The sequence below is a fragment of the Periplaneta americana genome, chromosome 15 (genome assembly GCF_040183065.1).
Source record: "Periplaneta americana isolate PAMFEO1 chromosome 15, P.americana_PAMFEO1_priV1, whole genome shotgun sequence".
Lineage (NCBI taxonomy): Eukaryota > Metazoa > Arthropoda > Insecta > Blattodea > Blattidae > Periplaneta > Periplaneta americana.
Genome location: NC_091131.1, coordinates 61,326,725 through 61,351,334, shown reverse-complemented (window position 1 = coordinate 61,351,334; position 24,610 = coordinate 61,326,725). Strand labels below are relative to the sequence as shown.

The 24,610-nt window shown below is 34.9% G+C and overlaps 1 protein-coding gene across 1 annotated transcript in view; it reads right to left on the bottom strand.

Moving 5' to 3' along the window:
• The window catches only part of RhoGAP100F (Rho GTPase activating protein at 100F), a 283,580-nt gene that overhangs the window by 27,221 nt on the left and 231,749 nt on the right, over positions 1–24,610 (bottom strand). The window contains exons 10-14 of the mRNA XM_069847371.1: positions 23,699–23,877; positions 10,710–10,935; positions 7,195–7,383; positions 4,181–4,383; positions 960–1,113 (exon numbers count right to left, since the gene is read on the bottom strand). Coding sequence (XP_069703472.1) covers positions 960–1,113; positions 4,181–4,383; positions 7,195–7,383; positions 10,710–10,935; positions 23,699–23,877 — 951 coding nt within the window. The remainder of the gene's footprint in view (positions 1–959; positions 1,114–4,180; positions 4,384–7,194; positions 7,384–10,709; positions 10,936–23,698; positions 23,878–24,610) is intronic.

The window sequence follows — 24,610 nt, the reverse complement described above, 5'->3', positions numbered from 1 at the left end:
ATATTGTCAGACTCCAGAGCAGCTATTCTATCAATAGTCTATAAACACACACCTTCATCTCAAACAGCAGAAATAACTAAAATGCTCTCTCAATTAATATTACTCAATAAAAGAATTGTATTCCAATGGATACTATCCCATTGTGGAATCCTGGGAAACGAGAATGCGGATGCATTAGCAAAGAAGGGCAGCACTGCTACTTACAGACCTGTTACTAAATCTACATATTACTCTGTGAAAAGACTTATTAAATCTATATACTTAGACTTCAACAAACAAAATTTGATAACACAATCTCAAGGAAAAAAATTGAACTCTCTGCATCATTATCCACAGTTAATTCCCGATTTACCACGAAAATCGTCTGTAGCTGCATTTAGATTGGCAACAGGCCATGATTGTTTGGCCAAACACCTGCATAGAATTGGAATATATCAGTCCCCTAACTGCCCATTGTGCAACTCACACCAAGAAATTGATTCGGAACACCTCAAAATCTGTGCTTCGGTGGCTGACCATGATAATATCTTTGAAAAATATTGGAATGCAAGAGGTCAAATGACATTATTGTCAAATGCCTGGCATTAGAAAACAACAACAACTTTCCAGCATATTAAATAAAAAAAACAAGAGATGCAGGAAAGAGTATTCGAAGCAATTGGAGTAACTGAAAGATCAGTTTGTATGGCTGCAAAGAAGTAAGAATATAAACTAAAATATACGTTAAATAAATTTAATCCTACACTGACAGTAAATTGTCTGATGTTGAACTACCCTGATAAGTGACTTGATTCAAGCTTACATTAATATTTTTCACTAGCTAAGGATGGTGCTGGGTTACTAGACAGAAAGCCGTAGGTACCATGTTGGACAGACCAGTTGTTCATTTTGAAATTATGGTTCAACTTGAATTTATGTTCCTGCAATTTTGAAAAAGTAAGTGAAAAAACAGTAAATACCCAACAAGTGATGTCCCTTTATGCCTCGTCGCTGAAAGGTTATGTTAGGATCTGTGTGCCTCAGACGCAGGTACAATGTGCCTCGGGGCTCGATCTTCAACGCCAACTGATGAATAGGTGATTCCCGTAGGAGCGACGCTAAGTGAACTGATCCCTGAAAAAAAAATTTCCCTCCATCAATATGTTCCCACAATCACATCTTCCTCTCAGTGCTGCAAAATTATCCTTTCTTGTCGAAATTATTATTTTTGAGACAGTTAACATTCTCTACTGAAAGAACATGTAAATGTTGTTTCTTCTTTCTAAAATTTATTATATAATTGTGTTTAAACTGTGTACCTGTTAAATAATGAGTAAGTTTTGATTCTGAATAGTCTGTGAAGAGAATAGCATAACATATTATACCATTATGTTTATGTCCCCTAGTGTAGCTTTTCCTAGTGAATACATTCTCGTCTCTGACAGGTCACTCTATAACCATTGAAGTAAGCATGTGTTTTGTGCGTCAACATTTTTGACATAAATAATTCTCTGTGTCTAAAATTTACTCGAAATCAGAGAAAACTGTTACAGAAATGCACCAAGACCTGAAAATTCTGTACGGTGGTGATGACTGTCGAAGTCAAGCACAGGCCTTCTGATTATTCATGCATTTTGAAGGCAGGGAATTGTCTGAGGATCTTATGAGTCAATACATAAGAGTGCTTTGTTAGAATTATGAGATATAGGCCTATTCAATAGTGTCAATGCTATGTGCACCAATTGCTGTTTTATCTTTGCCAAATGGTATGCAATGAGTATATTCTCTACAGAAAGTGCCTGTTCCAGTATTATCCTGGAGTTTGAATTTGGATTCATTTATACAAGTCTTCATTAATAATTACTGACATCAAATGAATATCACATAATGATATCTAGTTATCTCTCTCACATAAAGTAGATGTTTTATGCGTGGCTAGCAACACATACTAGAATATAAATACACTTACAGATAAAAAAAATAAGCATTTGGAAAATTAAAATAAAATTAAGTTTCAAGCTCAATTACGTAGTAATTATAAAGCTCACCGTTTTTGCAACAATGTGAAATTTATTTTGTATGACACAGTTAACACTAATTTTATATAATTTTTTTTAGAAAATGCGCATAAGGGCACTACAATCCCTTACTTGATCCAAATTTTACACCACCATTACGATTACTAAACTTAACTAAAGAGGAAGATATGATCTGCAAAAATTACAGAATTCATAACTCACGAGAAACATACTCAGTATTTCGTGCAACCCTCCCCCCCTCCTCTGGCATACTTTCGATCATGGCACAGATGTCCTCTTGTGGAATAGTATAGTAGTATAGTATTTATTAGCTGTCGTTATAGCAAAAGCTAATGACATTGTCAAATTACACGTGTGAAATTATCGTGCAAAACTGAAAAATATTCTATTACAACACTAAAGATAAAACAAAATGATCACAAATACTCCTTAGAGTTTACAATTGAGAGTCAAGATTATCAAAAATAGGCTAATATCTATATGAAAACTGTAACACACTGATCACAAATATTATTTGATATGCTCCGTTTATATACAATAAGACAAGAATTAACTTAACAATTTATGAGAATTTCCTAATATATTACAAAATAATAATACAATTCAGAGAAAGAAACCTAAAAAATATCTACAGCTTGATTTTCTAACTCAATGCTATCCCATTCCTCCTGGAGTGCTGCATGGAGTTGAAGTAGGGTCTCTGGAGCAGGAACCGGCCTCAGATGTACCTACCCAATGTATCCTATACGTGTTCAATGGAGTTTAGGTCAGGGCTGCGTGCTGGCCACTTTAGTTGAACAATCCCCACAATGCCAAGATGCTCTGTGTGCAGCATGGGGGCGTGCATTATCATGCATAAAAATGAACTCGTCTCTAATAAGTAGAGCATATGGTGCAACATGGACAGTGAGAATTTCCTGAATATAGTAGTGACTGTTGAGATTTCCATTCTCGATGAACACCAGTTCCGTGCAAGACTCAGAGGAGATGTCAGCCTACACCATTACGGAACCTCCACTAAAAGATGTTCTTGGAGAGAATGTGCATTCTGCATACTGCTCTTCAGGTCGTCTTCGCAATCTCTGCCTACCATCTGTACCTCTCAGTGAGAACCTGGACTCATTAGAAAACAATACTTTGTTCCAGTCGTCCATCGTCCGTTCTGAGTGCTGACAAATGAAGTGAAGTGGGCAATTTGATGCTATACGGTCAATTCTGGGCCTATAGCAGGTCGACGCGAGTGTAGGCTGGATTCTTCTAATCGTCTCAGAACCGTCCTTTCACTCATGCTGACACCCCACATATGCTGCAGTCGATTTCGGACTTCCACTGCAGTTGTTTTCTGATTTCTCAGACTTGACTGACAATAAATCGGTCGTCACAGTTCGAAGTTTTGCGTTTTCTGCCTGATTCAGGTCTTCTCGCGTAGCTCTGAGTTTCTCTGAAGAGTTTCACAGCTTCTTGAACTGTGGTGTATGCTGCTTGTATGGCGGCAGCAGCATAACAGAGGCTCTGGTCATTATCAATCAAGACGACTGCCCTTGCAACATTTCTCGGCTTAAAGGTATCTTTTGAGTGGAATTCAGTGGTAAAATGACAGAGTTGGACTGTAGAAAATGATGTTACTGAATTTACAAAAAGAAAGAGAAGCAATTCACCGATAGAACATTAAAAAATGTTTATGACTGATTGACACGCAATAATCGCAGTACACTCGACAATTTTGAGAAAACCATTGTTGCGAAAGAAAGTGGAGGGAAAACAGTAATATTCAACAGTGCATGTTCACAAAAGTTAAAAAAATAAATTCCAACACTGTTGCAGAAACGATCAGCTTTATAATTACTACGTAATTGAGCTTGAAACTTAATTTTATTTTAACTTCCCAAGTGATCTTTTTTTTTTCCTCGGTCGGTGTACAAGATTATCTTCCAATCCGTGATACAGTCAGTATTTTGGAAATCAGCATGTATATCTACCGGCACACCAGGACTGATTCCTCAATATTATTGGAGGCATGTTCACACCCATGCATATATCTTCCACATGGTTCTCAATTGAAATTAAATTGGACTTGGTTTTGAATTTGTGCAAACATGACAATTAAGATTTGCAGGTTTTTACATAAATCCACAGACAAGAAAATTCTCAGAAACACTAACCTTATAGCAGAGTTTGTGTCTATACTGAGGGTCCCATGAGTAGATGAGCAAATCCAGCTCCCTGTTGTCGACGAGATCCAATTCGAACGTCTCATCCCAGTCGAAAACCAAGTCACCAGTCCGCACGACTGTCCTGGCTTTGTGCACCCTGTCACACTCCAGTACACAGTACAGATCACGCAGTCCTGTGCCGCTGGAGCTCCCTGCAGCAGACATAATAGTACTTTTTCCTACCAGTTAATAGCTTGACCACTCCTTAGAAACATTGCCTGTATGAACATAAAAGAAGCATTTTGAAAGTAATACATACAATCAGTATTTACGAAATAACTCCGCATATTTCAGAACAAAACAGGAACTGGTTGGAATGTATTGACCTGTGCCTGACTCTCGAAGGCCTTCACATTAAACATATTATGCGACAGTCCCTAATTTATGGAGACTTTTGGGAGACACTGTTGAGACTTGTAGAACAATGTATACAGAGTGTTGCAAAACTCCATACTCAAACTTCTAGGGATAATAGAGGAGCCCAAAACAAATATTTTTTGTTATACAACCATAGGTCGGAAAGCAATAGTTACGTCAGTCGTTACCTTCGAATGCAGACATTGCTGACAGACATTGAGAGTGTAGTAACCATTTAAAATGGTTTTGGTGACATTTTGTTTGAGGTACTGCTCAAACATGCGGCCTTCTGCTTCAATACATGACGTACAACGACGTGATAATGCATCTCTCATACATTGAAATACTCCATGTTGATGTGGTAAGTGATCGGAAGCTACAAGAATCCGAGCAACGAGGTCCTCCTCTAACACAATTGGCGTTTCATACACGAAACTCTTTAAATGTTCCCACACAAAAAAATCGAGTGGGGTAAGGTCAGGAGAACGAGCAGCAGTGGTCCACCCTGGCCAATCCAATGTTCACCGAATGTACCATGTAAAAGCTGTGTGCAGTCTGCTAATTGTGACGTGTTTGTGATGCGCAGAGATGCTTGTTTCTACTCAGTGATGTGTTCGAAGGTGACGACTGTCGTAACTCTTGTCTACGTTTGAAAGTGACAACTGACATAACTATTGGTTTCCGACCTATGGTTATTTAACGAAAAATCTTTGTTTTGGGCTCCTCTACCATTCCTAGAAGTTTGAGTATGGAGTTTTACAACACCCTGTATATTTGGAGCCGACTTTATGGAATACTAACAGTATGAAAATAATGGAATGAACTATGAGAATCATAATTCTTTATCTCCAATAGTATTAGAGAGAGGGGGAGTGAAAGAAAAGAAGCATTACCGGTACTTTATGAGTGGTCAGTAAATTTAAATTTAATTCTACACTTACTAAAAATAGTAAATATATCATTTCAATGGATACCAGGCCACTGTGGAGTGCAAGGTAACGAGGTAGCACATGAAATAACAAAAACTGCATCAAATCTTTTACCAACACCACAATCTACAGATTCCCTTGACAAAAATAATAAATCATATTCATAACATGATAAATAAGTAATGGACAGAAGAATGGTTAAGTGGATAAACAGGCAGAGCACTATGGACATTTTTGAAACAACCCAACAATATTAAAATCTACTGTGATATTTCCAGACAGGTACAAATCTTTGCTGTACAGGCTAGAATTGGATATCTTGTTACAGAAACTTACCTGCATTGCTTTAAATTATCAGTCACCACTATGTAAAAAATACATCTTGATTACACAACTTTTAACACTATATCACTTCGGAATATGTATTATATGTCTTTCTTGTGTTAAATTCTATTGTACCTGGTTAACATGTTTCGGTTTGTTATCGATCTTCTTCAGAACTGGCTGTTGCTGATCTTGGCGCCTTTTGTTTTGTTTCTCCACACAAACACACCCCCACAGGAAAGAAAACAAAAGGTGCCAAGACTAGCAACAGCCAGTTCTGAAGAAGGTCGATAACAGACCGAAACATGTTAGAGGAAGCGCAAAGAAAGCTTGCCCATTTGACTGATGCGCAGAGAACGATATTCGGTCCTCGTGCCACCATGTTCGTTACAGGGCTGCTATGAATCACCTAATGCTGATTACAGGGCGCATTCGAAAGCGCGGTCTTGAGCTGTTCGTATCATGGAGTGTATTGTGCAGAGCGGGTAGAAGCCAGCGTGTGTGTTACATTTTCTGCGTTTTATCCCTGATATCAGTAGTTTTATGTAGTTCAAAGTGTGTTTGTTAAATAACAGAGTTCTGTATAACATTCTGTGCACTTAACAATGCCCCTGTTTCGCTCTAAATTAGGAAGTGCTAATAAAATGTTACACAGTCAAACTAGGAAATTATTTATAACGCTCATAAATTTATGAAAAAACGAAACATGCTCCGCTCATAACATAAGGAGTATATACAGATTAAAATAAACCGACCATAGTACCCTAGTTATCGGAACATTTTAATAAAATCACACAGTATTAGTGCTTTATTATAACGTCAAATATCAATTATTATACGATTACATATTTCTTATAACATCTTTGTCATTACATTCAGTGATTTTATGTGTAAAAAAATTCGTGCTTCTGTATTTTCAACAATGTTATGTTACTAGTTACTCTGCAACAAGGTTAGGTTACATTACACACGCTGTGATAAATCTCACTCGAAACATCAAGCCAGCAGACGACTCAGAACTGCCAATCGAATCGAAGCAAGGTCGAGTGCACCCGAACATTTCCGAAAGTTCGCGCAGCTTTCCGTGGCAAGCTCTTCTTGCGTCACCTTTACCAAGTACAATTGAATTTAACACGAGAAAGACATATAAGACATATTCCAATGTAAAAAATGTTTAACAGAAGGAGAAACAATAGAACACATCTTACTTCAATGTAATAACACCAACCATAAACTGCAGGAGAGAACGAAAAACCACTCATTACATTAAATTCTCACCAATCCACAGCTCTGAAAAATTGCATATTTGATTTACAATGGACATCGTGTAATGAGTTTATAGCCGACACTTACCAATTGGTGGTCCCGAAGGGGTGGAAGGGGTTGTAGCTGCCGAGGAGGAGGTGGTTGAGCGCAACCCCCTGCCTGCCAGCAGGTGCACCCACAACAAACCACTCACACCAGGCTCCGTGGGGACTACAGGCTCCCCACTCAGTGCCCCAAGAGCGCTTGATGGCTTGTCCATCTTGTACTTGAGGAATTCTGAAAGAATGTACCAGTAATGCAAAAAAGTTCACAAACTACGTATTTAGGTACTCTGAGTATGTAAAATGGTGGTACATAGGTCTTTGAACAACGGTGAAATGATGACAGAGAAAACTGAAGTATTAGAGTATATCCTTTTTTTTTAGAAGATCTATCAACTAATGTAAGAACTAAACCATATGAAATAAAGAGTACGTCTTACTTGCAATAAAAAAATAAAGCAAAATTGAATAAATATTTACATGATTTTTTTTTTTGCTTGTTTTAGGTCCTCTATCCATTTCCCAAAGGCAAATGTCAGGTAAACTGTGGCGAATCCTCGGCCTCATCTCACTTCATCTCGCCAAAAAATTGTAATATTGTACAATTTTGACTTGTTCCACATCTTAAAGCTTCAATGATAATGTAAGATCTATGGAATACAATAAATGAAATGAATACTTCTCACATATTACTTAACATTCTCTGTATACCTATATTTATTTTGTGTGCGTTTGTGTGAGTATATAAGCATACATTACACGAAGAATACCACCAAAAGGAATTGTGATGGGCTTTAAGACAGAACATTTTCCCTTTAGAAAACACTTGCAGCAAAGAATATGACTTTATGACAGAACCGGAAGTGTAAGCTCTGTGTGCTAGAAAAACATCCGACAACGATTAAAGTTTCAAAGTTGTTTACTTAATTCGTTTTTTATGTTAAAGAGATCTATGAAATGGAGTAATTTCACTAAAGAACTGAAGACTAATGTAACCTGTTTCTGATTATATTCTATTTATATTTATAGTTTGCTGCAGAGATTTAAAAATATATTCCATTTTGAATCTTGTGTACACTATTTTTAACACTTGAATATAATTAATTGATTAACTAGTGGACTTACTCGTGTTAACTATGTAAGATTTGTCCGGCTTACAGCTGTTTCAGTGCTTACCGCACCATCCTCCACCATCACAATACGAAATATACAAACACACTAAAACACACCCCGATCAAATTCTCAACACACAGATCAATGTCAGTACACACACACTATTTGACTCCACTCTTCAACACCTTTCAACAATCGAACACACCCACATAACAGGCAGAGAAGTTCGAGATGATGTCGTGATCTAGTAAGTTCTGAGGATGGTGTGGTAAGCACTGAAACAGCTGTAAGCCGGACAAATCTTACATAATTAACACGAGTAAGTCCACTAGTTAATCAATTAATTAAAAATATATATCAAAACATGACAACTTTCTAAAATCAGCACAAGAACGATTGGGCGCATGGTATTTTATAAGTTTCTCTTGGGTACATTTGTGCTTTGACACTGTGTTGACACACTTAAAATAATTATTTGTTATTTAAACTCGAACTCCCGTCCATTAAAAGGGAAAATTATACTCCCGAAATCACACGCATTTAATAAGTACTCTAAGGTTGGTCAAAGACATACATTCTCATTATTTGCATAGGAGCGCATTGGTTCCATATTAAATAGTGAGAGATTTACAGTTTCCAGGATGTTCAGCATTCGAATTCCAGTATGAAAATGTATTTTTTAATATTTTATATAGATTTCTCACTTTTCTTTGTAGGTTGCATTATTGTTACATTTGCTTACAGATTTTATTTTGTTATATTTACTGGTACTCTTAATCATCCCATTTGTAGGTTTGTTAATTTATTTTGGAATACAGACTGATTTTTATGTTGCATTTTTTAAAGTCTATGCAGTAAATAATTAAATTATGAAAACAAATACATCTACAGCGTGTTTTCAGCTTTGCCAATAGATGGCGCCACTACTTTGTTTACAATCATTCATTTGTGAAATGGTAGAGGTCGACAAGAGATCAGCCATGCTAGTTTCTGCTATAGAGGCTGGTCAAAGAACAGACGTTTCTGGTTCTACAGTCAGGCAATGGGTCAAGCTTTGTTGGGAGAACAATCAGGTAGCAAAGATACATTGTTAAGGCTGCCCTTGCATCTCTAATAGGGAGTAAGATGACTTCCTCAGGGTACAGATCTGGAAGAACCCCTTTCAATCTGTTCTCGAATTGTAGGCTTCGTCATCATTTCTGGATTGTGTACAGATTTCCGCAACCAACTTAGGGATGCTGGACTCTTACATTGTTAGGTTGATAACTTCCCAAAGTGCCAGGATGCTGTTGAGACTCCAAGGAGCTTTCAGAGTCTTTGGTTATTTCCAGCCCTAGTTGAATGTTATTCCAAAGGACAGTATTGCAGCAGGATAACTGTCTAGTCTATACTTCATTGGTAGTTCAGGAATGGTTTGCTTAGGATCAAAGGATTGAGATGGTACCTTGGCCCCCGAATTTGCATGACTTCAGTTCCATTGAAAATATCTGGAGCCTAACGAAGAAGACTCTGCAGAAACGTCAACCTGCAAACAAAGATGCTTGGTCCTGGACATTTGAGAGTAACTCGCACTTAAAGACTGATTATTTCAACAACTTTGTCATTTCTATGGTCAATCGGTTCTGATAAGTCATAGAGTTCTCACACGTCTATTTTTTTACTTAGGTGTGATGTTATTGCGTAAACATAAGAGATAAAATAGATCAGTTAAAAGTATTCCAGTTCACATAGAGTGTTTCATATGATTCACATGTGCTGGCATAACTCATGAAGGTCAAAGGCGATTTCAAGAAAGGTTTGCTGATGACAAAGATCCAAGTCATACAGTTATTCATAAATACATTTCGTGAGATATAAAGTGTTCAAGGCAAGAAGTCTAGACATGAGTACATAGTCTTGATGAAAGAATATTTAGATGACAATGCTTATCGCATAGAGAATTATTTTAATATGTCGTTTGTAGTACTTCTGCAGCAAATAGAAATTTCCTATGCTTCTATTCTACAGCTACTAAATTATTGAATGTATATTATAACACTGTACAAAATTACATTAATTTTATACCCGAGAGAATTTAAAGAAAAAACGTGTACGAATCAAATCCTCACTTCTTGGTACAACTGAATAACAGTGTCTGGGAAAATATTGCCTTCATTTCTCGAAAGGAAGTATGGGAAATAGACAGTTTTTCATATCAACGCTAAAAAATATTTGGGCAGTTCAGAATCTCCTGAATTAATTTTGGTGAATAAAAATTTCTTGAATGTTTATTTTCAAGTAAATTGATACATAAACTGCTTGCCATTTCATTTGATTAAGAACATAGAATTCCCTCTGTAATTGGTGAGAGAAGTGTATTCACTGACAAGACATTAGGTGGCTGTAGAAAATCTAATCAACTGTTCACTTTGTAGAATGCATGTAAAACATAAACTCATACACACTCACCTGCGGGGTTGATATCCAGGAGCCTGGAGCGAGGGTCTTGAGTTCTCGTGGGTGAAGGGTTGGGTATGTGCCTGGACTCCAGGTCCAGCAGGTGGCGTATGCGACGCATGGAAGATGTGCGACTCGTAGTGGCGCTGCCACTGAGTCCGGCTGTACGAGATGATGAGTATTGATGTCGGTCAAGCGTACTGGTCAGATGCGGGCGGTACGAGTAGTATGGCTGTTCCTGTGTGCACACATTCATAACTCTTTAGTACCTTTCTTATTATAGACTAAATATTTCCATACTTCAGCATCTTCAGCACCAAATACTATACAAAAATGTGGTTCCTATATGTAATCTGTGCGCAAAATTTTCTTCTTAGCAGACTAATTTTCTTTACATTCAAGATAAAGAAGCTAATTTACCTAGAACATTTGAAAATGTAATTTGAAACTAACTACAATCCTTTTTTTTTATTATTCAATAGAAAAGATGGTTATGAATAATTATGTCTGAATATCCTATCCATTCACAGAAATTTTACACATAACAAACAAAATATATCATTGTTATTATTATCATCATTATCATTATTATTATTATTATTATTATTATTATTATTATTATTATTATTATTATTATTATTATTTATATTAATTCGAAAATGTGCCAGGAAAATATTAATTATATTTAATCAGTTTTATTATTTAAGTGTTCCTGTTTTAGATCCCTATTATTTCAGTTGTTTTATGACTAATGATATTATATACAGTAATTAAAAAGTAGTGAAATATTTTATTAAAATGTAGATAATACATAAGCCTACATAAATATTTTGAGATAAGACATGAGAAATTAGCAAAGTCTCAGTTTCTCGCAAAAGAACATTAAATTTCAGATATATTCTGGAAGGCATGCGAAACACCACTTTGATATTTATTTGTCAGTTACAGATACTCAATTGTATTAAATTTCTATATTAATATTATTTTGTCATGATTTATCGTAACAACGCATATCCAGGGAAACTAGATATTAAGCAAATTTTGACATTATAGTGTTCTTGTGACATTAAAAACATAATCAAGACATCTGTTCGAAGTGACAAACCAGATGGTGTTCAAAACATTATATTGGTAACAGTACACTAAGGCCAGGTGCACATAGAATCAGATGTGGTGCGGTGCAACGCGACATTTTGACTGTTGGTACTTGTCTCCCATTGATTTCTTATGATATGATGCACACAGAATCAGACGCGACAAGACAGTTGCGAGCAGACACGGAGAGATAACACTGGATGAGTGCTTTAACTTGGTCACAAACAGAGGGTTTGATAACTATAGCATACTGCGCACGCGTGAGTAGCCACTTCCTCTATCTACAAATACTATTTTTGTGTAGTGCACATTATTCAGAATGGAGTTGAATGCTGATAAATTAGTTGTTTTAGTACAGGATAAATACGTTCTGTACAACCCCAATTTGAAACAATATCACGACAATAATGTGGTTTCTAAAAGTATGGAAGGACATTTAAAATGAGATGAAAGCACCAGGTGAATAATAATAATTAATAATAATAATAATAATTTGTAGTATGATTACTGCTCTGCTCTATACTGGTTGTTTAGTTAACTGTCCGAAGACAGGTCTGAACTTCACAAGTGATATCAATAAGGCACCACTTATGAGGCAACTGGCCAGGAGATAATGGAATAGGGAGCCAGTTCCTTTCCCTCCCCATTGCATACATAGTCGATTAGCTATATGTTACACTAATCAGACTTTAGATGCATACAAACAAATGTTCTTCCTCTCACACATATCGTCAAGTGAGATGTTCTGCCTGATAATAGATGTACATATTAGCCAGAACCTTAATCAGAGGTGTATTGCTCATTATTTATTTAATATATTTTTCATTATTGTGGCTCGTGAAGTAGTCATAAACATACAAAATGACGTTTGTGCACTACATCAGTATTTAATTGTATAGATTTTTAGGCGTATTAAGCGTCCTTAGGAAATAATAACCAAATACAATAGAATTTCTGATATAGACAGTCTCATTCATTGACGTCATAGCCTAGGACAGTTTTCCAATCCCACACAGCCAGCAGATCAGTTGTCGCGAGCAGACAGTGTTAAGTTGTTGCAAGGTGTTGTGAGACACTAAAAAGCAAAATGTCGCATCGCGAAGAGCCGTGCCGCATCTGATCCTGTGTGCACCCAGCCTAAAGAATCCCTGATTCTTACAAATAGTCATCTGCCAAATGAAGGTCAAAGCGCAAGAGGTGCCACTTTCTTCCCGAAGATTACTTGAACTTTACCGCAGCTCGTTAACTATCGTTAAGTGACTATCACACAGCTCTAATTAATAATAATAATGACTGTCTTTCTCTTTTCCAAAAATGTTACATTCACAAAACACTTTTTTTTTTGGGAAAACCACGATAGTTAAAGAAAAACAACATTTGACGGACTTTTTTTTTCTTCAGTTATTTATGCTCTGTCTTACGGAGTTAAGACAGTAATGGATTCTTAAAATCAATAAAAATCTTTATCATGGCTTCTTCTAGAAGAAAAGTAAAGCTGGGAGGCCTGTGTCGTAGATTTATGGCAGATAAAAGAATCCTGTTCCTAAATGAGAGGGCTCCAAGCAAAATATACCAACCATTTCTTTCCCAGCCAAAATTCTGAGGTAGCATAATGGGCTCGTACAAGTGGGCTAAGTACATTTGGAAAAAATCCATTCTCCAAATGTAATTCATACTATCCATATCTTTTTCTTTGCCTGATTGCGAAGGTGGATTGAATATTCAAAACAACGTGATTTTTACACATAACAGCAAAGGAAATATTAAAACACAATGTATTATTGTGAAGAGGACACAAAGCATAAGGATTCTCACTTTTCCTGACTATGCATGTGCACATGTTACAACAGGCTATTTAGTTTTCATGAAGTGTCTGTATCTTTAACATGATATTATCATCTGCCAAGAATAAATTGTTACAATAAAAATAAAAGACATTCACAATTAATCATTTCATTTGTGTTTACAACATGCAACAGTCACATGAAACTACCACAAGTGAAGGAACCAACATTAAAGAAATGAATCAAAACCAAAGAAAAACTTGTGTTGAATGTTGTATCAAGTTGCAAAGAGATTACTTGCGAACAATTTACTTCTCATAAAACATGGAATTTCATATGATGAAACATTCTTGTTTGACAGGGAAGAAATCATGATTATTATATCATTTTTTATATTCTCCACTTTTTATGAATTGCAATAGGCTATTTTTCTCTCTGTTTCAACAAATTTATCCTCAACGAAATGTCAATCTTCTCAAATAAGAGTGCTCAACAACAAACAAATTCTATTCCGTGAAAGCATACAAAAAGTTTCGAGCATTGTGTTTATTTGTCTTTGATGTTCTCTTTAACATTTGTTATAAAATATAAAACTTTCTTAAAAACTTAAAACTTTAAAAGTGTTAAAACTTATTAAGAGAAGGTAATATACCCTACTGACAGACTGTACCATTTTGACAATGGTGTCGTACCATTGTCAGTGTCTCTTGAACTACTGGGGCTTCAGGTCGTCTTCTTTTTCGATGTTTGCTGTTTTCTGTGGTGGGGGTATGCTGTTCTTATGATGATGAGGGGTTGTTTGTATGTTGTGTACACAACAGCATATCCACAACATATACTGAATATGAAATTACAATTCACCACACACAAATTATTTGATCTAATAATACACAACATACAAACAACTCCTCCACCAATTTTTTTTGGACTTGTTGGCTAGTACTGGAAAAGGAACGAATAATATGAAGGACAATCATTAAGAACGTTCTGAAACTTTATTGGGAAGTCTTCAAATGAGTAAAGCCATATATGTCACTTGCATGAATTATATCTCCATGCACTTCAGTTCGTACTTTGCCACTAATATTCATGACTTTAAAACAATATAGAACATTTGTATACTTTTGAAAGAGAAATAACTGTGACTTTTAGCTGTCAAATATTCTCTAATAAACGAGAGATTACCGATATTTAATATGTCAGGTTCAGATTACCTATTGTTTCTCACTTCCAAAAAAAAAAAATGTCAAAAGTTTTCACAAGAATTCATCTGACGAAAACGTTACCAATACCGGTACGTAAAATTTGAGTTTCATTAGCTAATTACTGCATAAAATTTAAAATAAAAGCGTATGTAACTTACAGGGACTGTTTTCTCACGTTTTACTAAGATTATGAATAATATCTACATAAAAATCAAACTATAATCGAGATATGTAACTTTCCAAGTTTCTGAATGGTGCAATGTAGGCTGTAAACAAAAATTTGCATTTCATAGTTTCATTTTCCTCAAATGATGTAAGTCGAGAAATTTTATATTCGAGAACTGGCCTTTGTAGGAATTTTATCATCGATGTTTCTACGAATATGTGAAGACTTAGTTAAAAATAATGCTATTTCAACCATAAAATCTCTTTGCAGCTTGACACAAGAGTACAACTTCTGCAAACAATCATTTTGTAGATGAATGATACAAGGTGAGTGTGTCCAGTTGCCTGTAGGTTTTGCTCTGTGAACTAGATATGAAACCGAATTCAGTGCTCAAATCCATATTCACAAAGTCTATGCAGAAATGCTACACGGCAAAGCTGGCACACATGCCAAAGATGGAAACTTGATTAGGCCTACCCAAGAAGCCGAGAGCGAACTAGCCTATAAGTGTCCTAACATTCTGAACCAAGCAACTGAATTTCTGGCCTGGGGCCCCTCAGTACAGTCAAGTGAGGAAGCACAAGCCAAATCAGGATGCCTGCGAGTTGGTACTACTGGAGACTCCCGATTTTAGAGTACCGGTACTGTAGACGTGCTATTGTAACAGTAGGTAAATTTAGTTTCTAGTAATCAGTACATTCTAACTATTTTCACGCTATTACAGAATTCGAGAATTGGCGGACTCCATTCTACATGCCGCTGTTGGGAGCATTTCCACTTGGGTTTATTATGATGCCATGATTCAATGCAATTACAGCCATTTTCAGCAATATACAGAGAGTGAGTAGAGTCTTTATGTCGTTTAACAATTCTGTTGTATTAAAAACTGGAATTTAAAACAAAAATATATATATTTTTTTTAAATATTCAGAGTCAATTCTAAAGTTTGTGAGATTTATGCAAGAATGCAAGCTGAGGTTCTTCAGGAGAAACATATTTCATTTTAAACTAATTAATGTATTAATAAAATGTAACAAGATATTTACCAACAGTTTGTACTATGACATTACTTTCCTTATTTTTAAGCAAACTTTGGAACCAAGTCACATTCAATATAAAAACTCGCCAATAACAGTAATTTTTCAGCATACAGGAGATCATGGGTAAGTTTTCCTCAATTCATATTTTGAAATGAAGCTATAAGGTATTATTTATTTTATATTTGAGTAATAATTCATAAATATCTGCGTTATGAAGTATATTGAAGGTAAACATTTTTAAGCCAAAACAATTATTCCATTATTTATTTCAGAGCTGGACATATCATCATGAGATTGAGTAAGTAGTTCTTGTACTTTATTACTGCAAAACTGTAATAATTCATTATCAGTCTTCTTCCTTATAAATTAAACACTGCAACAAAGTTACAGATATCACAGAAGATTCTAATTTTTTAGCAATCAATTTTATAACCTCAAGTGATTTTAATTTTAATTGGTTATATATAAAAATATTGCTTAGATGTATGAAAAATGTTAATACAATAGATACAGCACGTGGAATCATAGGTGACCGCTTTCTTTGCATCATGTAGAGCCACTTCTGAAAGAAGGACAATGATGGCATTTTATTCAGGAGTGATTTTCTCTCGACCATATAAGGACTATGAATATTGTTTTCAAAATTTTGTTATACAGGGATATCATTTTATTTTTACTAACATTTCTAATATTAACCTGGCTATACCTTTGGATTAACGATTGAAAACTGGAAACACCGTTTATATTTACTACCCCCTTCCACAACTGGAGTTCGATTATACTGGCATAGAATACAAACAAATCACTTTACTAGGTATAGGAGGGAAGAAAAGTAGTTCATCCATTTACGTAAACTAGGAAATATCGCGATTTTGAATTTGATAATTTTCATTAGGTTTTTGTTTAATCAAAATACAGTGCTGTATTAACAATAAGTGTTTTTATTCACGAACTGAGCTAGGCCTATCCATTCGGACGCATTCATTATGCAGTGTATGTTATACTCTCTACAGCACATTAGCGTACAATATAGAGAATGAAGTTAAATTGAAAAATAATCATAGACTAATATAGATATTTTAAAACATTTTTGAAAATGCTGGCCGTTCATTTCGATACAGGCTTCAGTTCTTTTGTGCATATTATTGCACTATAGACTATAGTACCTAATTCCAATTACCAGTTTCGGCCTTCGTACTAGTAACTCATGTTGAAATAATTCTGTACCTCCTTTATAAAAGAGTACTTTACGTACTGTAAATTCAGTCTTCACTTATGCACAATTCGAAAAGATAAAATTACTCGACATGCTATCTACTGTCCGTCCAAGTGCTTTTTCGCAGGGTTGTAGAAAGAGAGGAAATCATGTGACAGTAGTTAATTAGTTAACGAGGCCCTTTTATTTAAGTTATTTTAAACAGTTATATAATATTACGTAGACGTCCAATTCCTAACAGAAATTAATGTTCTCAAAAAAGAGCTAAGACAGCCTAGCCACTAGCCTTTACAGAGGGCGAAAAGAAGGTGGTGGGGGAAACCGGGATGCGATATAGGCAAATGGACGACAGTACCTGTGAAAAAATGATTCAATAGTGAAAGCTCCTTCGTCACTGGAAAATGTGAACATATTTCTGGAACATACTGTTCACTATGGCCGTAAGGCTACTATGACTGTATATACGGTTATGTGTGGAAGAAGGTTGAACTTCATTAGTAGAAGGGGTGGGAGTGAAGTACATTAAAAAACACAGGTACAATAAAAATTGAAGTAAAAATAAAATGATGTCCCTGTAGTATTAAATCATCTGCAAATAACAGGCGTACGAATTTTTCTATAGTTTTAGTCGTGAACTAACTAAATCTCACTGTTTAGCGATTTCGTTCACATATATTAAAAAAGGTGCATTGTTCTGATGGTTACAATTAAAAGAAAAATCCCTTGCCTATGAGTGAGATAAAATATATACCCTCAATTCTGCAGCCGATTGTCCTATTAACTGACCTACATAAGATATTAAGTAATTGTTATTAAATAAAAACAATTAGATTCGCAAAAGAAGTGAGTCCGTCTGAATGGCTGGACAGCAGTAGGCAGAGGCTAGCTGTATTGCAGCAGCTACAAGTTGCTGTGATTGTGACAAGCGCAAGCCCAGCCCAGCATGTCAAGTGCATTCCTGCGGAAGTCACTTGAATCTGGACTGCAGTGAACTCAAACACAGACGCAAGAGTGCACAACAGCCACCAAGGGTTCCTACCTGCCCTTTCCCATCTTTAGAAGATAGCAAATCTTGCAACCGTAACTGAAAACGGGAGCAAAACACAGTTACCCCCAGCACACACAAGAATCATGTCACATTTAAGTGGAAATGTAATGTCTCATTCAAATACAAGCGTAAAATTATGTACACAACTTGGACCATTCACAATAAGAAACATGAACTTGCTGTGTTTAATATTACACCATGAAAGAAGTTAAAGGCGAATTATACTTATACCTGTCTCAATTTCTAAATTAGTGCAGGTGACGAGAGAATTTTATGTACACGTTACTGTAAGATTTTTCTTTAATTTATTAGTTCTACTTTCTTATTTGAGATCTCTAAGTCCTGGTTACACTACAGTCTCATGGTTAATTGTGTCCACCCTCATATTTTCTAAGTCGATTCCTATTCCACCCTTCAGAAACCTCTGCATTCTTATCAGACATTGTCTTTCAGGTATATCTGAGTTCTCAATTGACATAGATGTGTATTATCAATTGAGAATTTTCCCTACAGATACTACCCTTTTCAATTGAGTGCAGGCATATTTGCAATGGAGACGTCCTGAAAATATATCTGCATTCTCAACTGAAGACCTAACATTCTAAATGTGCTAAGTGCCAATTTTTCAAATTTAATTTCATTCAATCTAAGGGAGGAATATCATACTAAATTGTCTTTGTCGTAGGTCAGATGTAAGTGACTCATTAGTGCGCCAAAAGACAGTGTTGTAAGTATCTCAATATGCATTTAGTAGTGTGTTTTCCATCAATATCTCAAAAAATTGTTTCTGGCACTTAGCACATTTAGAATGTTAGGTGCTGAATTTACATATTGCACGAGTAATGCAAAGATATCTTTCTACATTCTCAATTCACACATTATCCTGCAGAGATACCAGTATCTATGTTCTCACTTCGCGAGATAGCTGCATTCTCAATCGACATGTACACTTCTATTTACCGGTACTACTTGAGATAAAGTTTTAGTTGTTTGATATGTCATATCCAAATAAACATTTCAAAGGTCATATCAGTGCTTTAGAATAATTCGGAATCGTGAAAATTAATTTATTTTAGAAAATTATCTCCCATGTCAACATGACTGCAGCATTGGCAATCCTATCACATTTCGTAGTTATTGACATGGACGAAATTACAACAATGATTCTGTAACTATTACCGGTATCAGGCAGGATACTTGATTTTGACATAAATAATTACATCCCATGACACTTGTATCCATATCCTTCTTCCAATTTGGAAGCTTTCACGCTTATGGTGTTGTGTCTGTGGTCATGTCAAGGCATTGTGAATGGCCCATACTGGTGTTTGAATTTTGACCTGTAATAAATCTTATCATAACACTCACATATGATACTGTCAAGATAAAAGAAACGTATGTATCACAATGGCGGGCATCATCAGCAGTTCTTAAAATAAAAATCGAGTGAGCTAACACACTTAAGCCACAGCTTCTCATCAAATAGATCGAGATTTTAATCTCGGGTAGTCCCTCCTGCCATTTCAATTCTACATTATTAAATTACTACCATATCACATCCAATTTGAAACAAGTTTACAGTTTAAAATTAATGTTAAATAAGGAACTGCCTATTTATTAATTGAGACATCAAGCTTTTTTTAAATGGTGGGTACCAGTACTTAATTCATCATCTTGACTCAAGCATTAATTTCTAGAGCAATGTGAAGTGATAGGTAGCCTATAGCACATTATACTGCCATCTTATGTGTTGCAGCAAATGGAGATAGATCTACATTTGTTTTATTATTATTATTATTATTATTATTATTATTATTATTATTATTATTATTATTAACAGTAGAATGTTGGCAGGGGAAACAGAAATACCAGCACAGTTTCTATCTACTGCAGATTCCGACTAAACTTACTGAGATATGAATGCCTGGTGAGACAACCAATTTTGTAGCCAGTTGACTAATATTGTGCTCCCAAAGGACAGTAAAACATCATCTGTTCCTTTTTTTATATTTTATTGTAGGCCTAATACCGTAATCCTATTATATTCGGCATTTCATAAATATTCTAAAGGGTAAAATTTATATTCAAGAATGAAAATGTGATATAATGTTTTCTAATAAACGTTACCGTTTTTCATTTTGGCAGTGAGTTAGCTCACTCTCACATTGCTTGCAATCATCTGATATTCACACACCTAAAATAAAAAAGAATTAGGTTATACTGAGAATTACAATCTACGTACATTATGATCCTTATGATCATTTTTGAGCAACCAGTCTCGCATGTTTTCTAGTGAATATGAGCAGACAGTGTTGCAACGTCTTCCTTCTTTAAAATGTTAATTTGTGAGATTTTAGCCTTTAATGTTGATCGAGTTATATGTCATATAAATAACTTAGATGCTAGTTTTCAGAATTACCGGTATATATTATAATAACTCTCACTCTTCACTATTACACTGGATTGTATCTATCAGGTCTTTCTATGTCAGGTGGGTTTAATCTCCCCCCCTCGCCCCACACACATGCACACTCCTCTCCCCACAAACACACACAAACACACAAAAAAAAACCACACACTTTTGTAGGTACCGGTTTTCCTCTGTCCAGTTATAAGAAACAGCCAAGCATAAAAAAAATACATTCAGTAGGTGATCTTTTCAATTCCTCAGAAATACGACCCTGAGAATAGACACTGTAAGTACGAGATGGTATCGGAAAATTCCGAGACTATATTTTCTGTGATGGTACCAGAAATTTACAATACCACCTTACAGTAATTCTAGAAAGTCTCAAGAACTAAATCTGTATCAAAATCCAAAATCTTCACCACAAAGCCAATTATGTACAAAAATAGATATTTTAAATTTTAGAATTATAGGTTAAAATTATGAAAATATGAGCTCGACACAAGATCTGCTAACTCACGAGCTCTATTGGAACAATTTTTTCATATTCGAATACAATTTTTTGTCCATTATTCTACATTAATTTCATACCACCATGTGCATATTTTTAGGTTTCATCTACAAGACTAATTGCTCAGATGATCTACAGTCACATACAAACTTAAAAATTTTCTGTAAGAATATTTGGAGGAAATACTTATATATTTTTTAATCTACAGCATGTGTCGGGAAGTATTTTTGATTTTAACGTTGGTTTATTTAACAATGCAAGTGTAACAGAATTGAAAAGAATTATTTTCAAATTTTACACACCAGTATTAACATATTTCTCTTGAAGCTTGACAGACGAAATTAATAATCAAGTTCTTTTCATTATACTTCTAGAAGAAATAAAAAACATAATGAAAAATACATTATGAATTCGGGAGTTCACTTTCTTTTTTTTTCTTCTCAAAAGCGACTGGTATTAATTTAAAAATTCTGAAAGTTTATGAAAATATAAATGAAGTTTTTACAGTGATGTTTATATATAATTATGTACATACACATGAAAATAATATTAACTGATTAGAGAATAGCGTATATATTTAGACACATGCTTTTATATAGAATTGTTATATATTTTGTTTCAACCGTATAAAAGAGTAATTATTTATGAATATAATGAATCCTTTTAATTCTATATTCAACAAAGAGAAAGCTAATTCAGAGAAATGTATTTCGTTTGCAAATGAATTCGTTAATAAATAAATTTTTGCAAAAACTTGACGGGTAATTTTAAACATAACTATGTCACAGGACAGGTAAAGATAGATCCTTCAGAACTATTGAAGTATGTAATGTGTTTTGCATTTAGTACTTCAAGTAGTCACATGAAAGTCCCTTTTACTACAGCAACAGCAACACTTATGTGTGTAGTAAAAAATAAACAATGCAATATAAAATTTCGCCCAGAAACTGCTAAGGATTCTATAGGAGACTGATTATACATTTCTCAATGATTAGAGTATTCCTCCAGTTCTGCTAAAGTTATTAAGGATGGGCGATACTGACACATACATAAATTATTTTCCTCAAGGAAACATATTGTCGTTGTTTTTATGAAACTCCTATGTGACAGTGAAGAAAATAATTTTTCAGGAGGAGGAAAAAATTAATTAAAAATCAATAGGCCTATACTGACCCTTGATGATGTCATTTATGTTCATCATATTCACCAACGTTTTCCACCAAATTATTTCATATTCTTATGTACGCCCATTGATTTTTAATTAATTATTCCTTCTTCCTGAAAAATTATTTCTGTACTGTCACATAGGAGGTTTCATAAAAACAACGACAATATATGATATTGGACCACATATATATTTCGAAGTTTAATGAAAATAAGCGCTTTTTTGCTATTGTCATTGGAGAAAATGCTTTTGATTTCTGAGTAAGCCTACAGCAATTTCTCCTAAGATGTTGGAAATATTTTGTTAATATTAAGTACATTTGAGTGAATACACCCGAGAATAAATATGAAAAACAATGAATTTACTAAATAATGATTCTTTATCTGAAAAACTCAAACAACATGATAATTTACTCAATATTGACTCTATTTTATTTTTGTCTTGTATATAAAAGTGATAAATGCAACAATATGAACCACTTATCTCCAGAAATGTTTGCACCAGAGAAATGTATTATCTACAAAATTATGTCCCCAATTGAAAAATTCATCAGAATGAAATTTTAGAGCTTAGAGAATACTATATTGATTATTTTAGAAATCTACTGTAATCTAGAAAAAGAGAGAAAAAGTGGCGTACATACTAGCAGGTTGATGTTTTAGTAGTACCTCACATGCTTGTTAGTAGACAAGGTGTTTTGTGTTTTTTGAAGTAGGTTGTATCACCTATTTACGATAGAGGGTTAGAGTGGGGTTTGGTGAGGTTGAAAGCACTCTTGCTTGTTATGTATGTCGTAGATCCTTGGGGTAAGGATTAGAGCAAAAGAGGGCTCTACAAAAGAAGGATTTGTAAGTACAGATCATGAATAATTTAACTGACCTTTAAATAATAAGTTATATTGATTAGTTTAAATGCTACGTAATATATAATGAGTAATGACAATGTATGTCACTTGATGAAAATTTTTTTTATGAATAAAGAAAATCATTATGTTTAATATTAAGCAAATCATTTTAAATTTCTTTATTACGCATTCCAAAAAAATCAGCAACAATTGTGATAGTTCATAAGCATAATTTTCAACTAAATTCACTTTAAGTAATGAACGCAATAAAAATATAACATGTACTGTACTGACATAAAAACTTTAATTCACCTTTCTGCATCATCATGCTTCTTTATCTTTCTACACAGAGAAAATAAAAGGATATAATTTTCTTCACGTGGAAGATGAATTTGATACAAATTTTATATGAAATACGTGCAAATACAATGCAATTGTAATCCTCCTGCTTCCCTCAACCCGCTACAGCTTTCTTTGGAATATGCACTACATGAAAGCAATGTTAATGAACAGCACTCACTTCTCTCGACCGGTCAAGCAGGTTCTCAGCACTGTATGTGAACCGTGCCGCGCGCTGGGCCTGCAGCACGTCCCGGCTGGCTCGGATCCGCTCATAGATGGCGCTGGTGGACGGCGTGCGCTGGAGCCAGGCTCTGTACTCGTCAGCAGTGAACACACTGGGCGATGAAGGAATACGACCTAAGGACACACACAATGGTCGTCTAGTCATTCTCATCTCAAATAAGAACACAATAATAGTCAGTAATGATTTACAAATTGGGTCCCACAGAACAGATACCATTGCAATATAATCACATGTGTGCATCAGTTATTCATAGATTTCAAAAAGGCATATGACTCGGTTAAGAGAGAAGTTTTATATGATATTCTTATTGAATTTGGTATTCCCAAGAAATTAGTTCGATTAATTAAAATGTGTCTCAGTGAAATGTATAGCAGAGTTCGTATAGGTCAGTTTCTGTCAGATGCTTTTCCAATTCACTGTGGGCTAAAGCAAGGAGATGCACTATCACCTTCACTTTTTAACTTTGCTCTAGAGTATGCCATAAGGAAAGTCCAGGATAACAGAGAGGGTTTGGAATTGAATGGGTTATATCAGCTGCTTGTCTATGTGGATGACGTGAATATGTTAGGAGAAAATCCACAAACGATTAGGGAAAACACGGGAATTTTACTGGAAGCAAGTAAAGAGATAGGTTTGGAAGTAAATCCTGAAAAGACAAAGTATATTATTATGTCTCGTGACGAGAATATTGTACGAAATGGAAATATAAAAATGGGAAATTTATCTTTTGAAAAGGTGGAGAAGTTCAAATATCTGGGAGCAACAGTAACAAATATAAATGATACTCGGGAGGAAATTAAACACAGAATAAATATGGGAAATGCGTGTTATTATTCGGTTGAGAAA